The sequence below is a fragment of the Dama dama genome, chromosome 20 (assembly GCF_033118175.1).
Source record: "Dama dama isolate Ldn47 chromosome 20, ASM3311817v1, whole genome shotgun sequence".
Taxonomy (NCBI): Eukaryota; Metazoa; Chordata; class Mammalia; order Artiodactyla; family Cervidae; genus Dama; species Dama dama.
Window position 1 is genome coordinate 81,284,903 of NC_083700.1, and position 25,930 is coordinate 81,310,832.

General features: G+C 36.3%; 1 protein-coding gene across 5 annotated transcripts in view; it reads right to left on the reverse strand.

Annotated features, from left to right (window-relative positions):
- The window catches only part of PATJ (PATJ crumbs cell polarity complex component), a 365,401-nt gene that overhangs the window by 328,883 nt on the left and 10,588 nt on the right, over positions 1-25,930 (reverse strand). For all 5 annotated transcript variants that reach the window (XM_061121728.1, XM_061121726.1, XM_061121727.1 and 2 more), the window contains exons 2-8: positions 23,225-23,281; positions 22,963-23,129; positions 20,765-20,959; positions 19,207-19,346; positions 12,862-13,057; positions 10,487-10,615; positions 2,154-2,372 (exon numbers count right to left, since the gene is read on the reverse strand). In XM_061121728.1, coding sequence (XP_060977711.1) covers positions 2,154-2,372; positions 10,487-10,615; positions 12,862-13,057; positions 19,207-19,346; positions 20,765-20,959; positions 22,963-23,129; positions 23,225-23,246 — 1,068 coding nt within the window. In that variant the 5' untranslated portion in view covers positions 23,247-23,281. The remainder of the gene's footprint in view (positions 1-2,153; positions 2,373-10,486; positions 10,616-12,861; positions 13,058-19,206; positions 19,347-20,764; positions 20,960-22,962; positions 23,130-23,224; positions 23,282-25,930) is intronic.

Below are 25,930 nucleotides of genomic sequence, written 5' to 3' on the forward strand. Positions count from 1 at the left end.
ATCTGAGGTTATTGATATTTCTCCCGGCAATCTTGATTGCAGCTTGTGCTTCATCCAGTGTTTCAAATGATGGACTCTGCTGCTGCTGCTGCTGCTGCTGCTAAGTGGCTTCAGTCATGTCCGACTCTGTGCGACCCCATAGACGGCAGCCCACCAGGCTCCCCCATCCCTGGGATTCTCCAAGCAAGAACACTGGAGTGGGTTGCCATTTCCTTCTCCAATGCATGAAGGTGAAAAGTGCAAGTGAAGTCACTCAGTCGTGTCTGACTCCTAGCGACCCCATGGGCTGCAGCATACCAGGCTCCTTCATCCATGGGATTTTCCAGGCAAGAGTACTGGAGTGGACTGCCATTGCCTTCTCCAGATGTACTCTGCATATAAGTTATATAAGCAGGGTAACAAGATCCAGCCTTGACGTACTCCTTTCCTGATTTGAAACCAATCTGTTGTTCCATGTCTAGTTCTAATTGTTGCTTCCTGACCTGCACATAGATTTCTCAAGAGGCAGGTCAGGTGGTCTGGTATTTCCATCTCTTTCAGAATTTTCCACAGTTGATTGTGATCCACACAGTCAAAGGCTTTGGCATACTCAATAATGCAGAAATAGATGTTTTTCTGGAACTCTCTTGCATTTTCAATAATCCAACGGATGTTGGCAATTTGATCTCTGGTTCTTCTGCCTTTTCTAAAACCAGCTTGAACGTCAAGGTGTCTAAAAATATAACACCTTGCTTTCAATTCAAACCTTTAACAATAAAAAGTAAATAACTGATTGCATCAAATTCTCACTGACCACACAGCTACATTGGTCCCTCATTACAAAGTAGAAGTCTTCAGAGATCCAAAATAATGGAGGGAAAAGAAAATGGTTCTAACAAGTTTGGAGAAGAAATCAAAAGAGTATCTGTCAGAGATATTAGAATCATATATCTAATTCTATTACCTCTGACAGATTCTAATATCTCTGACAAAAAACTTCTTCTCATGTGGTTTCCATTAGGGATAACCTTTCCAGAAGACATCAAATGGTTCCTCAAATGAATATGAGAGGTGTCTTCCCACCCTCTTCTGCCATAATCACTTCTCTTTTCTTTCCTCTTCTTCCTGGCTCCTCCTTTTAAAAACTCTTTCTTTCCTTTTACCTCATTATCTCCTGATTCTGAGCCTGTGATATGGTTGGAAAGAACTTGGAATTGAAGGATGAGGGGGCCAGATTAAGGTGGTCAAAAGCTACAAACTCTCAGTTTTAAGATAATACTAGGGGTATAAGGTACAACATGATAAGTATAATTAGTATCATATATTATATATAAAAGTTGAGAGTATATCCTGAGTTCTCATCACAAGAGAAAAACTTTTCTACTTTTTAAATTGTGTATCTATACAGATAGAGATAATGGATGTTCACTAAACTTACTGTGTGATGATTAGTTCATGATGTATGTAAATTAAATCACTATGTTGTACACCTTAAACTTATAAAGTGCTATATGTCAATTATATCTCAGTAAGACTGGAAGGAAAAAACAAAGAAAAAACTTAGAAGGGACCAGAAAGATCTAAATTCAAATCCCAGTTTGCAACTTGCTACCTGTATGACCTTTAATAAGTTATTTGGACTCCTATCTCCTCATCTATTGAATGGATAAGACCTATCTTGCAGAATTCTTCCAAAGAATTCAGATGACTTGGATAAATTTAGGTGCTTGATAATGAATAATAATAATGATTAATATATAACTATAACAATTGTTAGTAATCAGAATGTTAATATTATTAGAGTCTATTGCCCTTGGCCAGTTTGGTCTTATCAATGATAATACTCATACATTGACCAGTATGTAAAGTTTCCCCTCCACTACCTGGATATTTCTTCACCAATCTAATGAAATAGGAATGGCAGGTATTATTAGACTCCAACTTACAGATGAGTAGTAGAGGCTCAGGGAAGTAGAAACCTTAACCCTGAGAAATAACAAAAAAGAAAATCAGACTTGTCTAGTGTCTCCAAGTTGGGCTCTCCTCTGCTTCACTGTTGAGCACTTGAGACTTGACCCACATGCGCACGGCACTTGGAACTGAAAGCATTTCTAATCCGGCAATGTATCACAGCCAGACTGAATTTATGACGAAAGAATAATTTGCATACTCACAGAACTAGGGCTCCTGCTGGCCACAGCAGGCAAAGCAACAGGCAAGGCTGCAGGAGTAGGAGGGGTTATGGAAACATCACCAACTGGGTCTCTTGCAACAAGCATCCTGACAGAATTCCCACAGTTCCTTAGCACTTGCGCAACTTGCTCACTGGTCATTCCCTGCACATTTGTGCCACCAATCTTCAAGATGTGATCCCCTGTTTTGAGTCTTCCATCCTTTAATCCAAGAAAAAAGAAAAACAAAATTATTCTGAGAAATCATTGCTCTAATTTCACTCATTAATAACAATTCATCAGAAGGAGAAAGAAAAGAGGCCTTAAAACTAAATTCAATTCCCCATCCTTCCTTTTCCCCAGTTTTGCAGAAACCTGTATGAAAGAGGGTGTTAGATCAAAATAATGAGTAGAAAACTATATGCTTTACTGTGAATTCTGCAGAAGGCACTAGAAGCTACTGCAAGCAAACAGAAGTTGTAAAACAGAAAGGCAATTCAATTCAGAAACATTTGGAAAGACTTAGAGAAAAGTAATAGATGCAAGGAGAAAATTATTATGGAAGAAGAAAAAACTAATTGCTGGATTTCTACTTTAAGCATTGATAATTTGATATTCTATTTTTACCAATGCAACAAACATGAAATAAAACCACCAACTACTTGACAGTCAGTATTCATGAAAAATAAGGGTAAGATGCTTCTGTGAATAAATGATTCTTGAACAAAATTATGCCCTGAACACAGAATAAAGAATATGGCGATAAGTATTTGCATACTTGACTTGGACAAAGGACATTTCATGCTAAGAACATATTTAGTCATTTCCTAAGCATTATTTTTTTCCCTATTTTACCTCAACTCAATTTAAAATGATGCAGATAATTTGCACCTGTCACTGAAAGTCAAACATTTTCTTCTTTCAGAAAAACAGGTGTTCTACAGAATTTACAAGTGCAAAAACAATCATAATCAGATTGATAGGAAAGACACCAAAATGACAGCTAGCTTTTAAAGTCCGGCGGCCCCAAATGCTGCATATTACTGATACTTTCTGATTAACATTCTCCTTTCATAGCCTGTCTATTGTAGAAGGAAACTAAAAGGTATGGAGTCCTTTTTATTCTTTAACAGAAATCATAAATCAATGATAGCCAATAAACAGCTATGCCAAAATTCAAAGTCATAGCATGCTAATCACACATTCAAATATAAAAGTTTATTAACTCACAGATTCTTTCAAAAGAGAGAAAAATTATGCATAAGGGCAAAGATAGTATGAAAGGCAAAAAGTTAAAATAGCTGAGGAAGGGGTAATACACTATTATAGAGAAAACACAGTATCATTTATATAGGTTTTTTTTAAAGAAAAAAATACTTTAATTCAAATTAGCATGTCCATGCTAAATTAGCATAATCCATAGCATTTATGGGTTTAAAAAATATTTATTACTCTGCACTTTAAGTTCCCTGCTAGGCTGTTATACATGATAATTTCAATTCAAAAACTATCTGAAAATCTAAAGGATTTTAGGTCTGAGCTACAAAAGAAATAAATGTTTCTCTGGAAATTAAAAAATAACACTAAATACCTACCCAATTCAGAAAGTGAAATTATTACCACTTTTGATTCCAAGCTATTTCTATCATTGATCTTTAATTAAAAGGCAACATGTCACTGACGGAAAATAATGCTGCTGCTGCTGCTAAGTTGCTTCAGTCGTGTCCGACTCTTCGCGACCCCATGGACTGCAGCCCACCAGGCTCCTCCGTCCATGGGATTTTCCAGGCAAGAGTACTGGAGTGGGGTGCCACAGCCTTCTCCAAGAAAATAATGACTTTATAAAATAAATGCTCTTTCCCTTAAGGAATTAAAGGAAGGCACTAAGCATTGGGTGGCCAAAAAGTTCATACTGTTTTAAGTAAAAATAAAAGACATTTTAATTTTCACCAAAAATTTTACTGAACATACTCACTAACCAAATGAAAATTTTGGCCAAACCAAAATAAGTACGTCCACCCTATGCTACTCAAATTTCCAGAGCCCTCACCAATAATTTTGAAGGATAAGGAAAATACCAGTTTATAGACATAAAGTAAAATTACTGAGAATAACCAACTGTTCAGGGGCCTCAAGCTGGGGCTTGATTATCCCTTACCATCTGAGCCACCAGGGAATGCTTGATTATTCTAGAAGGAAAATTCCTCACTTTCCTCAATAGTTCACGCCCACTCTCTAATCCTTGGCTGGTCCCATTCCTTCTTAGCATTAAAAGTTGTGTGTGCTTAGTCACTCAGTCATGTCCGACTCTTTGCAACCCCACAGACTGTAGCCCACCAGACTCCTCTGTCCAAGGGGATTCTCCAGGAGGGAATACTGGAATGGGTTACCATGCACTCCCCCACGGGATCTTCCCCAACCCAGGGATCGAACCCAGGTCTTCCGCATTGCAGGTGAATTCTTTGCCACCTGAGCCACCAGGGAAGTCCTTGAATACTGGAGTGGGCAGCCTAGCCCTTCTCCAGGGGATCTTCCTGACAGGAATCAAACTGGGTTCTCCTGCACCACAAGCAGACTCTTTACCAGCTGAGATACCAGGGAAGCCCAATATTAAAGGTTAATGGATAGCTATTATAACATGACTCATAACTGCCTGATACCAAAAAGTCAATAATTCATGACAACTTTTAAATAGGTTGTGCTCTACAAGTCACCTTTGGGAGAAAACAGGGTAACTCAATGTATTTGATGTCCTTAGAATTCCTCCACAGCACATGAAAGAGATTTCTGCAAAACAAAGAAGTCTTACACTGCCTATACCAATTAAAAAAAAACAAACAAACTTCTAACTGCTAAAAATTTCTGAAATAGCTGAACAGAATTCTCAAAAGATGTATGTTTCAGGTACTGTGAATTTTGGAGAGTACCTTGGGACAATATCAAATAATTTCCCTCTCCATGGAATTGACCTTAATGACATCCACTGATTGCTCATTGTAACTTGTTCTTCTTCTTCTTCAGTCAATAAGCCCTGTCTGACTCTTTTTGAGATCCCACCATGAACTGCAGCCTGTCAGGCTCCTCTGTCCATGGGATTTCCCAGGCAAGAATACTGGGGTGGATTGTCATTTCCTTCTCCAGGGGATCTTCTGGACCCAAAGATCAAACTCACCTCTCCTGCACTGGCAGGTTCTTTATCAATGAGCCACCAAGGAAGCCCCCTCATTGTAACTATGTACCAATGAACATTTCTAAAAAATTCATATAAATCAATATTTTTTCATTTCATTTACAACATTAGAGGAAATAAACAGTAAAATGACAACTAAAGGCATTGGAGTCAGACACATCCAAGTTTATCCTGGAACTACTTTGGTCAAGGTGTAGGGCCACAGGTCAGTTACTGATCCTATGTAAATCTCAGATCCTTCTTTAAGCAAGATGGGGATAAATTCCTCTCTCGTTGAGTTGTAAGCACTAAACTCAATACTACATGTCAAAAGCTTTAGCCTAGTGTCTTGCTTACAGCCTTCTCAGATGCATCCATTTCTGATACTTCTATAGGCTCAGGTTTTCTTTACCATATCCCCCAACTGACTTGTACACATATACACAAAAGGAAATACAGGGGCCAGGGAATACATGTAAATCCATGGCTGATTCATGTCAATGTATGGCAAAAACCACTACAATATTGTAAAGTAATTAGCCTCCAACTAATAAAAATAAATGGTAAAAAAATAATAATAATAAAATAAAATTAAAAAACACTGACTTGCTTTTCTAACTTTCTGTTATACAAGTTTATAGTCTTTAAAGAAAGTATTTAGTATTAATCAATCCCTTTAGCAGAATGTAAGTATCACTGTATGATCAATTTCAACCACATTTAATGAAGGACTTAAGACATTCATATTCCCTTACCATGAAGATTGCCATAGCCAACAGTGAGTATTAAGAGTCAAAAGTATGAGTATATTTTAATGAAAAGCAATATTCCCTTTAATAATTTTAAAGCCATAATCAGGCTACATAAGCAACAACTCTAAACATTTAGCAACAAAACACAGAATTAATTGAAGAGATTTATCTGCCATTTAGCTGGGATGAGGAAGAGAGGAAAGAGAATAACGCTCTGTCCCCCATATTTAGGTCTCACCATGGGCTTCCCTGGTAGTTCAGCTGGTAAGAATCTGCCTGCAATGCAGAAGATCCTGATTTGATTCCTGGGTCAGGAAGATCCCCAGGAGAAGGGATAGGCTGCCCACTCCAATATTCTTGGACTTCCCTGGTGACTCAGACAGTTAAGAATCTGCCTGCAATTCGGGAGATCTGGGTTCAATCCCTGGGTTGGGAAGATCCCCTGGAGGAGGGCATGGCAACCCACTCCAGTATTCTTGCCTAGAGAATCCCCATGGACAGAGGAGCCTGGTGGGCTACAGTCCATGGGGTCCCATAGAGTTGGACACGACTGAGGGACTACAACAGCACAGCACATATTCCTTATATAAGAGAGCCAACAGCAACATTACTGTTAGAGCTGGCAATTCCCTGATAGGCTTGACCAACCCTGGACAGGTGTACGCAAGAAAATGAAAACACTGGGATCAACTCTGAATAAGCAGATTTAAACAGTAAATCTGCCACATGTGGGCTCAATTCTGACTCTGCCATTTCGAAGTTGTGTAGCTTTGGGCAATTTCTTAAGTTTCCATATCTATAATTTGGTAATAAAATTTATGACTGTTTTAAGAATTATACAAGAATACAGTATATTAGGCAGATAACAAAGTCTAGCATAAAAACTCACTTCTACATTATGACTATGATGGACACATGACCACCCCATTCTGAAGACCTGAAACAGTGACAATCCCTTCCAGGAAAGGATGAAAATCAGACCTGGGCTTTTACTAACAGTGCCACCAACGGAAAATCTGCACATCACATTCTTCTTGTGAAAATACATAATGTACATCAGTATTTAATAACTCAGATAATTCTTAGAGTAAAGAAATTTATTTGATTTTGTTTAACTTGGTACTTTCTAAATTTCTTTGACCCTTTGTTCTTTAATAATAACCACTTTGCATCTTGAAAAATGCTATTCTAGCAAATAAGTCTATTAAAATTGCTAAAGAAGGGGGACAAAGGGGAAGAGATGGTTGGAATGGCATCACCAACTCAATGGACATAAGTTTGAGCAAACTCCAGGAGCTGGTGACGGACAGGGAAGCCTGGCGCGCTGCAGTCCATGGGGTCTCAAAGAGTCAGACACGACTGAGCAACTGAACTACACTGAACTGAAAGGAGGGGGGTTGAGTGGGAAAAGATGCCAAAATATTCCACAATATTTCATCTCTTTCTAAGTTGCTAAATTTAAAAAAAAAAAAATTAAAGATTATTATTTGTTTCGGGCCACAGATGTGTTTTGAACACCCATAAAATGACCATTCTCAACCTTCCTGATCTCCTTTACACTAAAAAATAATTGAGGATGAAGGAATAGGGACTACAAAAGGTCACAGATCTTTGTGGGTGATGAATATGTTCATTATCTTGACTGTAGTGAGAGATGGTACCACGGTTACACTTTATGTCATCTTGGTTAAACTCTGGTGCCCAATTATACAAAAATTCTACTTTCTAAAACAAACAAACAAAAAGTTGTGAGAAGAACAATATTCTCAAATTGTTACAAATCTCTTTAGTATCCGGCTTAAAAGACGACAGCTGAATTTTCATATTTGCTTCAGCCTTCAGTGTGTTGCAATGTGCTCTGGTTGAAGTATACAAAGAAAATTTGGCCTCCATCAGATATATATTTGGAAAATGGGAGAGTATTTCCATAGCCCTTTTAGCCTAATTCTTTGATAACACACCAAAATTTGACAAGTGATGATTTCTTAAAGATTAGTTGCAGTGCGGAATCTGAAACAACATCAAGTTTTCAGATAATGTTTAATTAAAATCTATTCATCAATCTTGAATTTTGAATGGATTTTTTTTTACCTATATATTATTTTGCCATTCTATATATTGATCTTCAGAAATTACTGACTCATCGCTATGCAGATTTTCTAAATACTGACATACGCTCAATACATTATTTAATGTAAAAAAATCATATTTATTAATAGCACTAAGAATCTAATCAGAGAAATATTTTCCAAAATTCCAATTTCTGCTTAAAAACTCAAATTATCATCAGTAACAAATCCTGTTAGCTATTTTCCTTTAAGTAACAGGCTTACTTCATTCAAGGAAATGTCTACCAGACAGCCAAGACTGAATAATAATTTTTCTATCAGTTATTCTTTCAAAAATAAAAATGACATTCTAGATTGGCAGCTGCTGGGGAGGCAGGGGGCAAGGTGGGCAAAATGGATGAAGAAGATCAAAAGAAACAAAATTTCAGCTATAAAATAAGTAAACCATAGGGATGTAAACCACAGCACGGTGACTATAGGTGAAAACACTGTATTGTATACCCGAAAGCTGCTAAGAGAGTAGCTGTTAAAAGCTCTTTTCACAAGAAAAAAAATTTTAACTATGTGGTAATGGATGTTAACTAGACTCAGTGTGGTGATCATTCCATAATATACAGAAGTATCACATCATTATTCTGTACACCTAAAACTAAAATAATATATCTCAAAAAAATTAAATCTCAAAAAATTTTGTGAATAAAGGCAAGGAATTAAAAAATGAAATAAATTTTAAAAATTAAAATGCTGTTCCATATTAAAAAGTGGCCAGTTTGTCTCACAAATGTTTTTCCTCAAGACAACCACCATACTTCAGTATATGGCAGAAGTGCTATATGGTATACTCCATTCTGTAACACAATATTACAAAGACATGCACCTAAAGGTCAGACTTTACTTAAATTAGTTTTCATTGCACTTTTTTAAGTGAAACTGCCATTTTTGTTGCTGTTGCAAGCACATGGTAAAGAAGAAAGCAACGACTTCTAGTACAGCTGGGTGCCATTGCTCTGATGCGTACAAAGGCAACAGCAGGCCTGGTCTACCACTGCTTGTTCGTCATCAGTGCAAATGTCAACATAGTGAAAAGGCTAATACATCTTAGTATTATTACGTAAGTCATTTTGATCTTATAAACCCCTTGCAAGAAACTCAGGGACCCTCAGGGCCCACAGACAAAACTCTGAAAGCCATTACGCTAAATAAGTAAACTTAGCTGCTGAAAGAATAACAGGAATATTAGTAGCTCCACAGTTTGTATAAGGAGAAACAATCTTGACTAGAAATAGGGAGCTAAGAAGTTTGCCTCAAAGCTATATGTGCACAGGAAGTTCATTTTTATTGATACTTTATATGTTTTTTACTAATACTCTGTATGTTCACATTAACTGATACTTTTATGTTTATATATTTTTATTAATACTTTATATGAAGGGATAAATTTATATGTAACTAGCAACCCACTCCAGTGTTCTTGCCTGGAGAATCCCAGGGACGGGGGAGCCTGGTGGGCTGCCGTCTATGGGGTCGCACAGAGTCGGACACGACTGAAGCGACTTAGCAGCAGCAGCAGCAGACGTAAATCCTATGGACAGAGGAGCCTGGCAGGCTCCAGTTCACAGGGTCGCAAGAGAGTTGGACACAACTTAGCGACCAAACAGCAACAACAACAAAGATGTTAACCCATACAATTTATATGTCATACTGATTATCATGGACAGTCTATGTAACATAAACTCATTATTAAGTAGCTTCAAATTTCTAAAGTGCTTTTTAAAAATTCAAGGTAGTACTTAACATTTTCTTCAATGGAAAACTAAGCAGAAATAGTTGATAAATTTTAAAATGGCCCACTTTCAGTTTAAACACTGCTAAATCATGAAGGGTAGTATTCTTATTTATAATGTCAAAAAATTATAATTCTAGTGAAATTTATCTCATGCAACATTGGAATAAAAGTTTGTAATCTTTGTACTATCTTAACATTTACACCCTTGAAAGATACACAGAGAGAAAATAACATGGATACTCAGAATGCAATTCCCATTAATGATTCCTTTCAATAAAAAATATTGTCTTTTGATAGAGTCAAGATGACTGTCAATCACAGCGCAAAAAAAAACAAACAAAAAAAAACATACATACACACCCAAAAATACTGATTTAGGAGCTTTTTAAAATAAAACAGAGTGAGTACACATTAACACTTATAGAAAAAAACATTTCTAGCTATCCTTAAGTTCTGGTCACAGAACCATAATTCTAGTAACCCATGTTACATAATTACATTTTAAGCCATACAATTTAAATTGTATAAAACCAAAATGAAATAAAAGAAAGTCAACTTACTCGATCTGCTAATCCTCCAGGAACTATAGTTCTTACAACGACACCACTTGATTTTCCCCCAACAATTCCAAAACCTAATCCAGAGCCATCATTAATGAGCTCAACATCTTCAATATGGCCCCAACGAATCTACAAAGTAATAGCAAGCAAAAACCAAAGTGTTAGTAAAAACACATACATTCATTGCTTATCAGTACAGTAATTATTAGAATAACAGATACACAAAAAAAATTAATATTCATTCATGTAATTAATCAAGTCAACTTTCTAGCAACTCAGAGATGAATTCTATAGGATCAGAGATCCTCTTAAGGATTTTATAATCTAGTAGAGAGGTAAACTGAAACATAAGCAATTAAAATACAAGACAGAATATTGGATCATAAGACACTGTAGCTCCAAGCAGAGAGAAACACACTGCCTCTTTCCCCTATCTATGTCTGATACCTAGCACAGTGCCAATCACTTAGTTGGAACCAATAAACATGTGTTTATCTGAATTAAAAGAGAATTATAAAATATTATAAAGATGTGAGGGCTATAGAGACAAGAGGTCAAATCCAATGAAAAATTATGAAAGACTTCAAGGAAAAAAGGCAACCCACTCCAGTATTCTTGCCTGGAGAACTCCATGGCCAGAGGAGACTGGCAGGCTATAGCCCCTACAGTAGCAAGGAGTTGGACATGACTGAGCGACTAACACTTTCAAGGAAAAGGCAGCATTTGAATTGCTCTATAGAGAAAAAATACATTTAAGCAAAAGGGAAATTTAAGAGCAAAGCTAGGCTTAGATAAGGAGAATAACTGAAGGTTTTAGAAGAGGAAAAAACAAGAGCAAAACAGTGGTTTAGAAAGATTAATCTGGCAGCAGTGTGAAGCATAAGATGGTGAGAAGGACAGAGTGACCAGAATGATTGAAGAGACTCTGAAGGAGAAGAAATGTAGACCCAACTGAAGATATTGGCAAAAGGATTATACAAAGCAGACTAAAAGACATAAGCATTTTTCCTCTAACAGCAGGCTCCATCAGAAGTATACATTAAATCCACATAATCCACCTGCAGGGCAAAAGTCTACCCCTCAAGACATTAGGACATACTTCAGTTCAGTTCAGTCGCTCAGTCATTTCCGACTCTTTGCGAGTCCATGAATCACAACACATACTTAGTTTTTCTATTATACTAATTTGGAAAGTTATTACACAATATTAAAAATAACCAGAGTTATCAGGAATATCTAATAGATTCACACCTGGAACAATATCTAGTATCCAGGAAGCAACGATGTTTGCTAAAAATGCCTGAATTAGGGACAGCAGTTAATATTCTGCCCCATGCACTGTGCTTAGCTCTTCACATGCATTCTTATTTAAGCCTCACATTTAATGCAGTCTCATTTAATCCTCAGGACATCTCTGTGAACTAGACAACATCTCTGTGAACTAGACACTTTGTTATTACTTTCAAGCAACAGATGATGAAACTGAGGTGTGGAGAACTCAAAGGATCTGCCCAGCAAGACTCAGTTATGAAGTAAGAGCTGGACTTGAACCCACCTTAGCCTGACTCCAGACTCCTTATTTTTAACCACTGTGCTAAGCAACTTACCACTTTGTTCATTCCATTTATTATGTAAATTGTGTTTTATAAATATTACTGATTACAATAGGGAAAACGTCTATACATTAGTGTTGCGACCTTGCACTGTACCCAGAAAGTCTATTTTTTCTTTTTCCTACTGAATGAAAATTAAATAAATCAGCCAACACTTAGTGTTATAAGAAAATAAGATTTATTAGATTGTGTTCTGAAGATGCAGGTCAAAATCTATGAAATGTTACAAAGCAAGTTTAAAGATTCCCAAGGGAATGTAATCTTTTATTCTTTTTTAACTTTTATTCTTTTAAATTGTTCAGTACACATCCTTACACGCAAAAAAAAAAAAAAAAAAACTTCTGTAATTTTGCAGTATCCATAATCTAGGCATAAAAAATCCAATTTATAAAAACAATATTTTTAAAGCAAATAACCAAATCTTAAGATACTCATAGTAAATCTCTAATTAAAACTCCCAGATTAATTAGTTAAGTGGTTACATGACCAAGGAACTCTTTCCATTACCAAACAAATCACACCCAATACTATAAATTAACCCCTACATTAAATAATAACCTTAAACAAGGAGAAGCAGAGGACACTGAAAAACACAACAAAAACTCTTCATGAACTATCTTGTTTAACATGCTAATGCTGTCTTTGGAGATGTAATCTTTCTTGAACTATGACAAGTAAAATGACATCTTCTAAATATCTTTACACTTATTAAAAACAAAGGTATGATTCAAAATTAAGGATTTTTCCAAATTTGCAACTCACTGTGTCAGGCAGATTTGTATCAGGTAGGCTGGTAGAAATGCTGCTTTTTGTGTGGACTGGTTCCCTGGCCACGACTAGACACAAAGATCCAGTGGTTTCTTGTAACAGTGCAATTGCTTGCTGGTGGGAAATGTTCTGATCCAGTGGCGTGTGATTAATAGCCAATATTTGATCATTTTCCCTTAACCTTTGATCCCTTGATGACAGAAGAAAATATTAAGTGATATAACAGCCAGATTTTTCTAACTTTCTATTTTATATTGGACTATAGTTGATTAACAATGTTGTGATAGTTCCAAGTGGACAGAAAAGTGACTCAGCCATACATATACATGTGTCTATTCTCCCCCAAACTCCCCTCCCATCCAAACAGCCTGGTTTTCAAAATGTATTATTCAAGTAGTTTATACCTTATGGTACTACTTCAGTTAATACAATTATTGAAATATTTAATTGCATAATGTAACAGAGCTCTTCAGAGTGCTTTTCATCAAAGCACTTATTAGCTAATTAACCAATTAAGTAGTGCATCCCTACACACCACACCATTTTAAAAGCCATTTGGCTGGAAAATAAGCAAAAACAATGTATAGGGCCCCAGTGCTAAAGTTTTGCAAGTATAGGCATTGTCCTCATTGTGGCACCATCCCGTACCCCTGAACTCCTTCCAATCTGACTTCTACATGTACCACATAGGGCTATATGGTCAGCAATAACCTCCACTCTAGCAGATGCACCCCATCTCCATTGTCCCTTACTTCTCCAACATTTGTCTATAGAAGCCAAACTCTCCTTGAAAAGCGAGAGATTATTTCCAAATCTATATCTGAGCCCTTATCTTCTTCCCATCACCAATCCCCAGTTGCTAACCAAGGAAAAGGGGATATTTTTAAAAAGAAATTAGCAAAATCTTAAGGGAAAAAAGTGCTATTATAGTTAATATTTTTTAATTATTTTAATTGGTTTCTGCCATACATCAACATGAATCAGCCACGGGTATACATATGTCCTCAAGGCAAGAATACTAAAGTGGTTTCCCATTCCCACCCTTATGGCAGAAAGTGAAGAATTAAAGGGCCTCTTGATAAAAGTGAAAGAGGAGAGCAAAAAAGTTGGCTTAAAAACTCAGCATTCAGAAAACTATGATCATGGCATCCAGTCCCATCACTTCATGGCAAACAGATGGGGAAACAATGGAAACAGTGAGAAACTTTATTTTCTTGAGCTCCAAAAACACTGCAGATGGTGACCACATCCATGAAATTTAAAGACAGTTGCTCCTTGGAAGAAAAGCTATGACCAACCTAGACAGCATATTACAAAGCAGAGACATTACTTTGCCAACAAAGGTTCATCTAGTCAAAGCTATGGTTTTTCCAGTAGTCATTTATGGATGTGAGAGTGGGACTATAAAGAAAGCTGAGCACCGAAGAATTGATGCTTTTGAACTGTGGTGTTGGAGAAGACTCTTGAGAGCCCCTTGGACAGCAAGGAGATCCAACCAGTCCATCTTAAAGGAAATCAGTCCTGAATATTCTAGTATCTAATAATACTGAACTGGCTTGCCATGCCCTCCTCCAGAAATGCTCAATATAGTTAATATTTATTGAGCACTTATTAGGAGCCAGAAGCTCTGCTAAATGCTTTATAGGCATTATCTACTTTATTTTTCACAATCACCTTTTAAAGTACTTAGTTAAATTTTACATGTAAGAAAGGGAGTTTAGCATCTTATCTAAAGATTCTGACTGTAAACCATACTCTGTAACTTCTTAAAGTGTATACCAAGAGTAGGATTTACTCTGGTTTACTATATATGACTTCATTATCTCCTAAACACCCCTCCTCCTCTACATTATCTCCACAGTTCCTTCTTATCTTTATCTCTCTTGTATCCACCCATCTTTCCTTTCTATTCTCAAGGTCAACCATCTAACTGAGATCCTTATCTAATACCCAAAGTCTGACTTGCAAAATTCCTCAAGGTTTATTTTTCTAGGCTCTCCTGTGCTGAATCTGCAAAGAGATCCAAGCAGTCCATCCTCAAGGAAATCAGTCCTGAATATTCATTGGAAGGACTGATGTTGAAGCTAAAACTCCAAAATGTTGGCCACCTGATGCAAAGAGCTGACTCATTTGAAAAGACCCTGGCACTGGGAAAGATTGAAGGCAGGAGGAGAAGGGGACAACAGATTATGAGATGGCTGGATGACATCACCGACTCGATGGATATGAGTTTGAGTAAATTCTGGGAGTTGGTGATGGACAGGGAGGCCTGGCATGCTGCAGTCCATGGGATCACAAAGAGTTGGACATAACTGAGTACCTGAACTGAACTGAACTGTGCTGGTATTCCTCATCTCAAAAGTATATAATCACTGTCTATAGTTGTTGGCCAATAATGAGAGTCAAAGGAAAGAATTTTGTCATGACTGTTTCATAAAAGAACTTCTTTAACCTTCAAAAGTAAAAATCTCTCTGAGAAGGGATTCATCTCAGAACAGAGAAGTATAATTCATAAATTTAGAATTAGGAAAATTCCATTATATCACCCTTATGCTTTTCTCAGGTCACAGCAGCAGGTTCAGCAAAACTTTATCAAGGACTAGAATTCGGTAGCTCCTGACCTCTAGGACACAATGTAAACTTGACTGGTATTCAAAGGCCACTACATTTGGCCCCAAAGTACTCTTCCAACTTGGCTTCCTTTCTATATAAACCCCTTTTCCAACTATCCTGATCTACTCTTTCCCTCTCAAACATGTCTGGTATTTCCTGCTTTTGTGTAAATGGTTTTCTCTATCTCTAATGCCCTTCCACTCCACTCAGCCAAATTCAATCCACCCTCCATGTTGCAAGAAGTGTCATTGCCTCTGTCTCCTGTCTCTTCATCACTCATCTCATTATCATGATGCTCTGAGCTATTTGCTTACCACTCACTGAGCATTCATCTTTACTAAGTATGCTGGCCACAGAGCTACCTACATCCTTCCCTACTAGATTTTAAGTTTTCTGAGAAGAGGGACTCATATGTTTTATACTCTCCTTTGGAACTAACAAATTGGGTATTTCAATTTTTGATGCCAAAATTGTGGGTGGCTCTTACAATAGGTCATATTGCATTAAAAATGTTGCTTATATATATCCTTTTATTACTATTAGGAAAGGCTTATGTTATATTAGAGAATAAGAATATGATATAAAATTGTACATACTTTAAGACCTTGTCTTTATAAAAAGAAAATGTTCTAGTGAATTTCTTGACAGTCCAGTGATTAGGACTCAGCACTTTCACTGCTGCGCCCTGGGTTCAATTTCTAGCTGGGAAACTAACGTCATGCAAGTGACACGGTGCAGCAAAAAAAAACATTCCAATGTGTTTCCTACAGTTGTCTTAGGGTAGTCAAAGTCCAGGAGGTTTCTGGTATGTAGGAGGAGGAGTTAATATATTTCTATATTTTATATTATAGCCATGTATTACTTTCAAAATGATTTTCATAATTTTGAAATATATACATATTTTTTTAACATATATGAAAATGTTGCTTGTGAACTCCTCCCTAGTCCTGAAGAAATCTTTTTTTTTTTTTTAAGGAACATTTATTTTTAAATATGACCACCCCAGGACAATATCCAGGAATCACCTTCCATTTCCCTATCTCCCACATCCTCCTTCCTCTAACTTCTTCACCTAAATTCCTACTCACAGCTTATTCATTAAGGGAAATTTCTTAATTAATCCCAAATGAATGAGTTGCTCTTGAATCTTTTTGACCCTGATATATTAATAACTCATTTTGCAATAAGTTGGTCCTTAATTTACTCACACTCAAATTTTCTATTTTCTGGAAATCAATTCTATTTTAATCTACCTTTTCCCCTACCCAGTAGACTTCCAGGACATCTCATTTCTTTCCAGTCAGTATCTGCCTAGGGAATATAAACTTAACCCAAAATAAACTGCAGGAGTCTTCTGGAAAATATTATTCTGATGCATTCTAAAGCTGAACTCATTTTACTCCTACTATTATTTATAATTTAACTCTCTCATACTTAATATACACAAATGAATTCGCACTTTGCATTCAAGGTGAGACCAGTTGTCTTCTGTCCACTGCAACATTCAGAAATAATGGATTTCCGTGACTTCAAGAGCCAAAGGGTGTTCAGTAAGCCCCTGATATAACACAGTTCTATGTGGAGAATCCTCAGAAGAAAGAAAGACCATTTAAAATGACCCAGAAGGTCCTGCATGGCTGGCCTCTACCTCTCTCTAGCGACTTCTTGTACTGCCTTGCACTAAACTTCCACATCAGATAAACACCAGACACACTCTTAAGATATGAGTTATGTTCCACCTCTTCTCAGGGCTACAGGTAAAGTGTCTATTCATCTCCCCGGCACCTTCTGCCCGACACCTCTGGAGATTCCACTGTTGCCTCTCAAATTTCCTTTAAGCACCACTGCTTCCAGGAAGCCCCCTGACTACTTAGCTGTGGTGACAAGTCTTTACACACTCAAATATGAAACTACTCTTATCGGAAGTGCTCACCTCAAATTGTACTTACAGACCAGTTAGTACAGAGTAATTGAGACATAGAATGGACCACAAAATGGTTAACAACATTGAAAATACACTAAACACTGAATTATATACCCCAAAAGGGTGACACTTACATTATGTGAATTATATCCCAATAATGATTCTTAAGTCAAAAAAAATTAAAAAGAAAATCTGAGCCAATCAAAGTTAAGTAGCCTTTTTGTCAAGGGACTTCATAGCCTTAAAGAAGCTACTGTCAAGTGACTGTAAGTCCAGTTTACCCTGGATTGCCTAGCTTTGCCAGAATAGTCCTAATTATACCTGCTGTCTCAGTGTCATATTAATGGCACAGCCTCTAACTCTCCAAAATGTCCCAACTTGGACAATAAATTATATGATTATCCTAAGTATGTATATCTAATTTCCAAACACAGGGTTGAGCTTCTCAAATATAACCGACTACTGGACTTCACTGGTGGTCCAATGGTTAGGAATCCACCTGCCAATGCAGGGAACACAGGTTCGCTCCCTGGTCTAGAAAAATCCCACATGTTGGGGCAACTAAGCCTGTGCCCCACGACTACTGGGCCTGTGAGCTCCAGAGCCCATGCTCTGCAACGAGAGAAGCCACCACAATGAGAAGTCCATGCACCCCAACGAAGAGTGGCCCCTGCTCGCCACAACTAGATAAAGCCCAGACGCAGTAACAAAGACCCAGCACAATGGAAAACAAATTTAAAAAATTCTTTAAGTGTAATGGATGAATATATCATGGTGTATTTGTATGGCTGAATACTATACAACAATGAAAATGAATGAACAGTGCTACAATCAAGCATGTTGATGAATTTCACAAATGTAATATTGAATAAAAGAAGCCAGATGAAAATAAACGCATATTATAAAATAAATATATAGCTGACTACTGCTGTAACTCCTCAGAACAAACTTTAGGAAATGCTCCATTAGATTGTAGAATAAAGGTAGAAAGGTCATAAAAATCCATCATTTCTGAATTTTCAGTTGAGATTAGAACTGATCCCCAATATGTAGAAAACATAAATCCAAAAATATATTATTGACAGAGTTTTCTGTAATAGTTATGCTAGTGCTGCTAGCTTTCTAATAGGCAATAGTAACACTAATATATCTTTTTAAAAAGTAATAATATACTGAATTGTGTGCTTTTTAAATAAGAATAAACTAAAGAGCTGAAATCAAGTAGAGACAAAATACAAGTCTTACACATAACCCTTAAAAAGATAAAACTCAGGCACAAGTGCAGAGGGGGAATCACATAGACTTGAGGGATTTTTGTTGACAATAAGTGAAATAAACAGCATGTTATGACCAATAAAAAAGTTGTTACAATCTCAAGTTTAATAAATAATGTAATATATAGAATGTAAATTTCAATATGCCCATCTTACTGGTCAAACCATTGCTGCATCACATTCAGTTGTGAGAGAGTGTGATGGAATGAAAAGAACATGAGCTTTGCCATCAGACAGTCTGAGAATCACATCATAGTTCCAGCATTAACAGCTCTGTGACTATAGGGAAACCACTCAACTTCTCTGAACATTCACATCTATAAAATGGAATAATGATACTACTAGCTAGACTGATGCCACAAGTCTATGTGAGAATATCTGCAAAAGGTCTGAAAAATGCATAAGAAGAGGAAAGCGTTAGCTGCTATTGTTAACTGTTCTGGTATGACTAGTTTCTTACTCTCCTTAATGTTTTTCAGAATTGTTAGAAAAAAATTAGCAAAAAGCAAAATGAACACACTTCCTCACCTGCCAACTATACTCCCTGGCTGCACTTCCTTCACGAAGATGTTGACTTCTCCCAGATTTTGACCTCTAAGGGCCACCACACTGAATCCAAGGCCTCCAGTTGAGGGCCGTTCTATATCTATGTATTCGATTTGTCGGCCCTAATGAAGGGGAATTTAAAAAAAGTCAATTAAGTTTACATTTAACCAACCTGCCCATTCTAAGGAACTAACGAACTAACTAATTTCTATTTTGTAAATAGCCCCCAAACAGCTTCTCTTAAGTCATTTCTAGGAAACCAAATAAACTCAGCATTTCAGTAATAAATTATTTATTTTGGGAAATCCTCTCACTTGATTATTTTCAGTAGAACATAAGGGGGCATGTGCACTGTTCTGCAACCTCAGGGAACTGGAGAGATATTTTCACACTTCATTCACAGTATGAGATGAATCCCAAGCCAGACGAAAATTCCTGAGAAAAAAATGTCTTTTCCCATAGTAAATTCTAAATTACTTTTTATAATGAATTTCTCTAAATTCTCTTGAAGCAACATATTCTTATTTTTAAATAAGAAAAGCAAACTAGACTTATCAAAAAATATTCTTGTGTTAGACCTAAATCAGAATCAGCTGCATTTTTTAGGGTTCTGTTTTTAATTCTAATGTGATAAATTAATATTTTATTAGGTTAATTCAAAAGATTACAGAAAGGCCACCATTCAAATGGGGCTACCTGTGACAAACAAGTATTTTATTGCTTTGGTGAATAATTGCATTTATTATATAAGAACTTCATAAACATAATCAACTAATAAAAGCATCACATAAAAATAATTATTAGTCAAATTAAGAGGACAGAGCAATTAGATCAAAAAAGGAATTAGGTGTACAACATTATTTAACTATCACACCTTAAATAGATTCTTTTTAACTTTCAAACTCAAGTTTCATTTTTTAGGGTACTTGTTAGAAGGCAAGGTGAATAAAGGAAACTAGCACATCTAAAAATTCAACTGTCACTCATTTGATTTTAATAGATATTAAGGATGAAATGGGATTACTCTTTCAAATGTTTTCCTAGATGTTCTGAATTATAATTTTCCAAATTACATTTGGATTTTATATATACTATAAATTATATATACTAGATTTCCAAATTATATATACTAGATTTTCCAAATTATATTAGTTCTAACTCCCATTGATTCTGTTTTGATATAAAATTAAAAATAATTTCAAAGGAATTATATCACTTCAGCAGACATATTATTTTTCCTTCTATGAGCAAAACTGTGAGAATCTCTTTCCTTACAAGTGTACAGATGTGTCAGACTGGAGTCACTGTCTTAAAAACTATCCTCACCATGCACATGGATATTTTCCTCATGTAATTTTAAACAAATTTCCAACTCATAGATTAGAAAATAGTATCAACTCCTCCTAACAATATAAAAACACAAGCAAACAAAACACAGAGTAACACATTTTAGAGGCAAAAAGTGTGAGTGTATGTTTCTTTTTTAACCTCCAACAAGAGAAATAAAGTTAAATAGACCCCTGACAAGACATAACTTTACCTGGGCCATCTGTTGTACGACTGAGTTAAAATCTTCATTTCCTGACTTTGGAGTCCAAGAAAATAACCCAGATACAGTCAAGTTATTAGAGGACCTGTGGGCATTCCCATTAGTAATGGCACCATCCGTGAACACCAATAACCCTTTCCTAGAAAAATCAAAGTTGGCTGAACAATCTGAGGGTATATGGCTGAGCTGTTGGAGAAAAAAAGAGAGAATTATCAACAGAAACCTACAGATAAGAAGTATTTCTATTTATTAAATATTATATTTTATCTCTCACATGTATAATGGCATGCTAAATATATACATGTGAAAGAAATAAGATACAGATACATGAATCTGTGTTTATAAGGCTATAAATGTTTTATTTAGTATTATACAAAATGTTTAACTTGTTCTCATTTCCTGCCTTCTACTGTTATCTAGGTTAACATAGCGTGTAATATAGCTCATTACACTTTACATACACAGACATGTCCAGTCACATAAACATGCATGTAAGACCCTGAGCCCTTCTCCATTGATCTATACATTTCAGTGGCTCAGTTGGTAAGGAATCTGCCTGCAATGTAGGAGACCCGGGTTTGATCCCTGGGTCAGGAAGATCCCCTGGAGAAGGAAATGGCAACCCACTCCTGTACTCTTGCCTGGAGAATTCCATGGACAGAGGAGCAGGGCAGGCTACAGTCCATGGGATCGCAAAGAGTTGGAGGCAACTGTGCAACTAACTTTCACTTTCATACATTTCCATGTGGGGAAACACAAAAGATGCAGGTAGTATATTCAAAGATAACTCAGCATTTATTAAGTGCTTGCTATAAGTAAAGTACTATACCAAAACTCTTATACAGTATATCACTTCATCTTTACAATAGCCCTAGAGATACTCTTATTTCATTTTGTGAACATGGAAGCTGAACCACACGGGGATTAAATAACCTGCCCATTAGTAGCACGTGTATTGCAGAGCCACTTAAACACTAATTGGGAAAAAAAAAAAAAGGTGGGGGGATTCAGTAATTAAGGAAAAAGAAAAATAGAGGTTAATTTTTAAAATATCATTGGCTAAGGGACTTCCCTGTTGGTCCAGTGGTTAAGATTAAGACTGCACTCCCAATATAGGGAGCATGGGTTCAATCCCTGGTCAGGGAACAAAAATCTGTCATGCCTCATGGTGTGACCAAATTAATTAATTGACTGATTTAAAAATATCACTGGCTGATACAAGTACCAACACAATGGAACAAAGGAAATATCAAGAACAAATGTCATAAGACTCACAGAAAAAAATCAACACCCATAAAAACTCTATGAAAACACAGATAGGAAATCACATGGATTTTATAGCTGAATGAATAAAATATGATTATTTACATAATAACTGCACACTAAATAAACATAAAAGATTGTTATTATGATGGAGCAGTTGCTTAAGTCCAATTTTAGTCCAGTATGAGTGATAGTTTTGTAGTGATCTTTCCCAATTTCTATTGCCACCAATAGCACTCACTGCTGTGATATACTCATTCCATTATCAGAGAATATAGAAGCTTCAATATGGGAAGTGCTAAAATTCTGGTATAAATTTTGATCTAGGGAAAGTAATTCACAGAAAGACATATGTGCAGAATTTAATCCTTAGTTAGTTATAGAAAAATCACTTGCTAAATATTTATGGATAGGCATTTTGGTTTATCAGCAAAAAGCATTTTTTTCCCCAAATTTTGTTAATTTTCACATAACAACTCTGCTATATTATCTTCAACTACATTTAAAATTCTGCCCATATTTAATCTATAAGATAGCTACTATTCAAGCTCAGCTTCTAGAACAGATGATTTAAAATCAATTTGCAATCCCTGACCCCAAAATAGAACAACTAGGAAAGTAGGTAAAAACTCTTAATTGACATCACTCCAAGCAGAGGGGCTATGTGTCCTGTAATTCTGAAGAAAATGTTGAGAATTTTCAAAGCATCTGAACTTTACATAAATAAGTATAAAAACCAGACTCCAAAGCCAAACACAAAACTTATTATCAACATTTTTAAACTATCTATGCCAATGCTACCTGCACACAAGTCCCAATACAGTCTCTCTGCGGAATTCAGAGCAGACTGTTTGTATCTGTCTCCTTCCATCTTTCTTTGTTGGTTTGAATAATAGCAACAGGTAAAATCATGATGGGTAACTTACTTGCCCCTTCAGTTGCTTGATGGACTGTTGAAGTGTCAGTATCTGGTTGAAAAGGGGGCTCTTTAGTGTCTCATAAAACAGACAGAGCTTTTCATTCTGCGAAGTGTCACCCTTCTCCTGCAATTTCATTTTCAAGCGATCAAGAACTTGCAGGACCTGCAGTTTATCTTTTTTAAGAAGGATAATGAGTACAAGTTAAATCCCATCTTACATTCCATTTTTGAATAATTAACTTAGTGAAAGAAGTAAACATCTAGTTTACCTGTAGCAGGATTTTCAGGCATTTTGAATTACTGTCTTCAATCACTTTTAAAGAAACCTAAAGAAAAAATTGTAAATACAACAGAAAAATTATTTTCAACTAGTGTATACAATTCTACAGTCCTATAGCAAAGTCAAAGAAAACCTCAAGAACATTCTCCATCAAAAGATTTCATTCAAGAAATTCAAATTAAAAGCCATACACAGCCACTAAAATGGCTAAAACTAGAAAGCAAACAGATCATTGTAAGTGGTGACAAAAATGTGAAGTAACTGGACTCTGACACATTGTTAGTAGGAACGTAAAATGGCACAAACACTTTGAATAACTGTTTGACAGTTTTTTGGAAGTTAAAACTATACTTACTATATGACCCAGTACATTTCCACTTCTAAACACTCACTCAAAAGTGAAAATATATGTGAAGTAATTAGCCTCCAACTAATAAAAAAAAAAAAAAAAAGAAAAGAAATGCTCACCCACTTGAGGAGGGGCCAGAAAACAAACATTTCACTACAAATTTAAGAAATAAACTTGTGTGGGAAGCCACGTTAAAAAAAAAAAAAAGTGAAAATATATGCCCACAAAAGACTTATGCAAAAATGTTCAGGGAATTCCCTGGTGGTCCAGTGGTTAGGATTCAGTGTTTTCACTGCCAAGGGCCAGCGTTCAATCCCTGGTCAGGAAACTAAGATCCCACAAGTTGTAGGATGTGGCCAAAAAACAGCAACATAGCATTTTTATTTATAAAAGCCCCAAATCAGAAAAACCCAAATGTCTAATAACAGATTAAAAGATAAATCAATTAAGATATGTAAACAAAATAGAATATCCAGAAATAAAAAGGGAAAACATTACTGATACACACAACAAAGATGACTCTCTAAAAGTGTTGAGGAAAAAGAAACAGACCAAAAAGGATATGATTGCCTGGGCACAGTGGAAAGGAGTTGACTAGGAAAATATCTGAGGGAGCTTTTTTGGGGTGATGGAAATGTTCTTTTTTTTTTTCCCTATGTCCTATGTTTTGAAAGGAGTATCACTTAAACCTATGTGTACATTTATTACAATTCATTGACCTACATATTTTTGTTATATTTTATTGTATGTAAGTTATACTTAAAGAAAGTTAATTAAAAAAAAAAGAGAGAGAGAGAGATCCTAGGCTGGAAAAGAACATCCAAATAACGGATAAAGAAGATATTAGAGAGATTAGGGGAAAAAAATCCAAACTAGTCATCAAATGATAATCACCCAATCTGGCATTGTCCATGGATAATGTTTCTTTAATTCCAATGATCTGCTCAAACTAGCCTAAAATGTAATCAAAACTCAAAAAGTTAGGACTTCCCTGGTGACTCAAGGTAGAGAGTCCACCTCCCGATGCAGAGACACAGACTCAATCCCTGGGCCAGGAGGATCCCACGCGCCCTGGAGTGCCTGAGCCCATGAACCGCAACTACCAAGCCTGTGTTCTGGAGCCCGGGAGCTGTGTAACTACTGAGCCCACAGGCAGCAGCCACTGAAGTCTGCGCGGAGTCAGGGCTCCGCAACCAGAGAAACCATGACAATGAGAAGTTCTCCCGCCGCAACTGGAGTAATCCCCTCTCGCCGCAACTCAAGAAAAGCCCGCACAACAACAAAGATTCTGCACAGCCAAAAAAAAAAAAAAACCCTCAAGATTTTGGCAAACCCTTTTCTCTGTTGAAAACGGCACTTTCACAGTGGTCACTTAAACAAAAAAAAACAAAACAAACCACAGTGATCACTTTCACATCACATACATTATGAAAGTGTATCACTTTCACAGGGGTACACTGTTGTAAATGAACCATCTAAGAAATATGAGCATGACACAGTCACACTGTTCTTACATCATCTCTGAATACACTTCTGAACGCAATCTTTATCTTCTAACTCAAGGTCATTAAGCAAGAAAGCATATTAAAAACCAGTAAGAGATGCTTTTGGCATTGATAAAAGGTTCCTATATTCCATTCAAATATTCACTGGATTCCATGTGAATAGAGCATCACAGAAAAACTTGTGATGTGCTCAGCATCTCAACTATGCAGCCCTTAAAACTACCCGCTGACAGGTAAATGTGAATAATGGAAGGGTAGTCACAATGGCACTGTCCTTTTCTGTAGCAGAACTTAGTCCAAGAGTGGACAAGAGCAGCTTTGTGGCCATCAATACTGCACATCAACCTCTCTAAATCAAAGAAAGCAAGCTAACACTATGAAGTGCTACTTTTTATATTAGATTGGCATTTTCTAATAATAGCTTGTACCCCAGATGTCATAGAAAAACAGGTGGGAAAATAAATCTGCACAATCTTCTAGGAGAGCAACTGAGCAATATCTATCAATATATTAAATTCATACTCTCTTCTACCCAGAATATTAACTTCTCAGTGTCTCTCCTAAAGAAAGGAGAGGCAAAAAAGCACACAGATGATGTACAAGCACATTTGCTGCATTGCTTTTAACAATAAAACTCCTGGAAAAATTAATCTATCAAAATCAGTCATTAAAATAATGAATATGGTTGAAATGTATTGAAACAGGAATGAGTGGGTAATGGTTATCAGCAAGCCTGTGGCTCAATCCTTCATTGAGGGATTCCCAGATTGATGCCAGGCCTCCTCTGTGCAAACAAGCTAAAAGGTTTTAATAGATAACACAGTCTCTCATTTTAAAATGT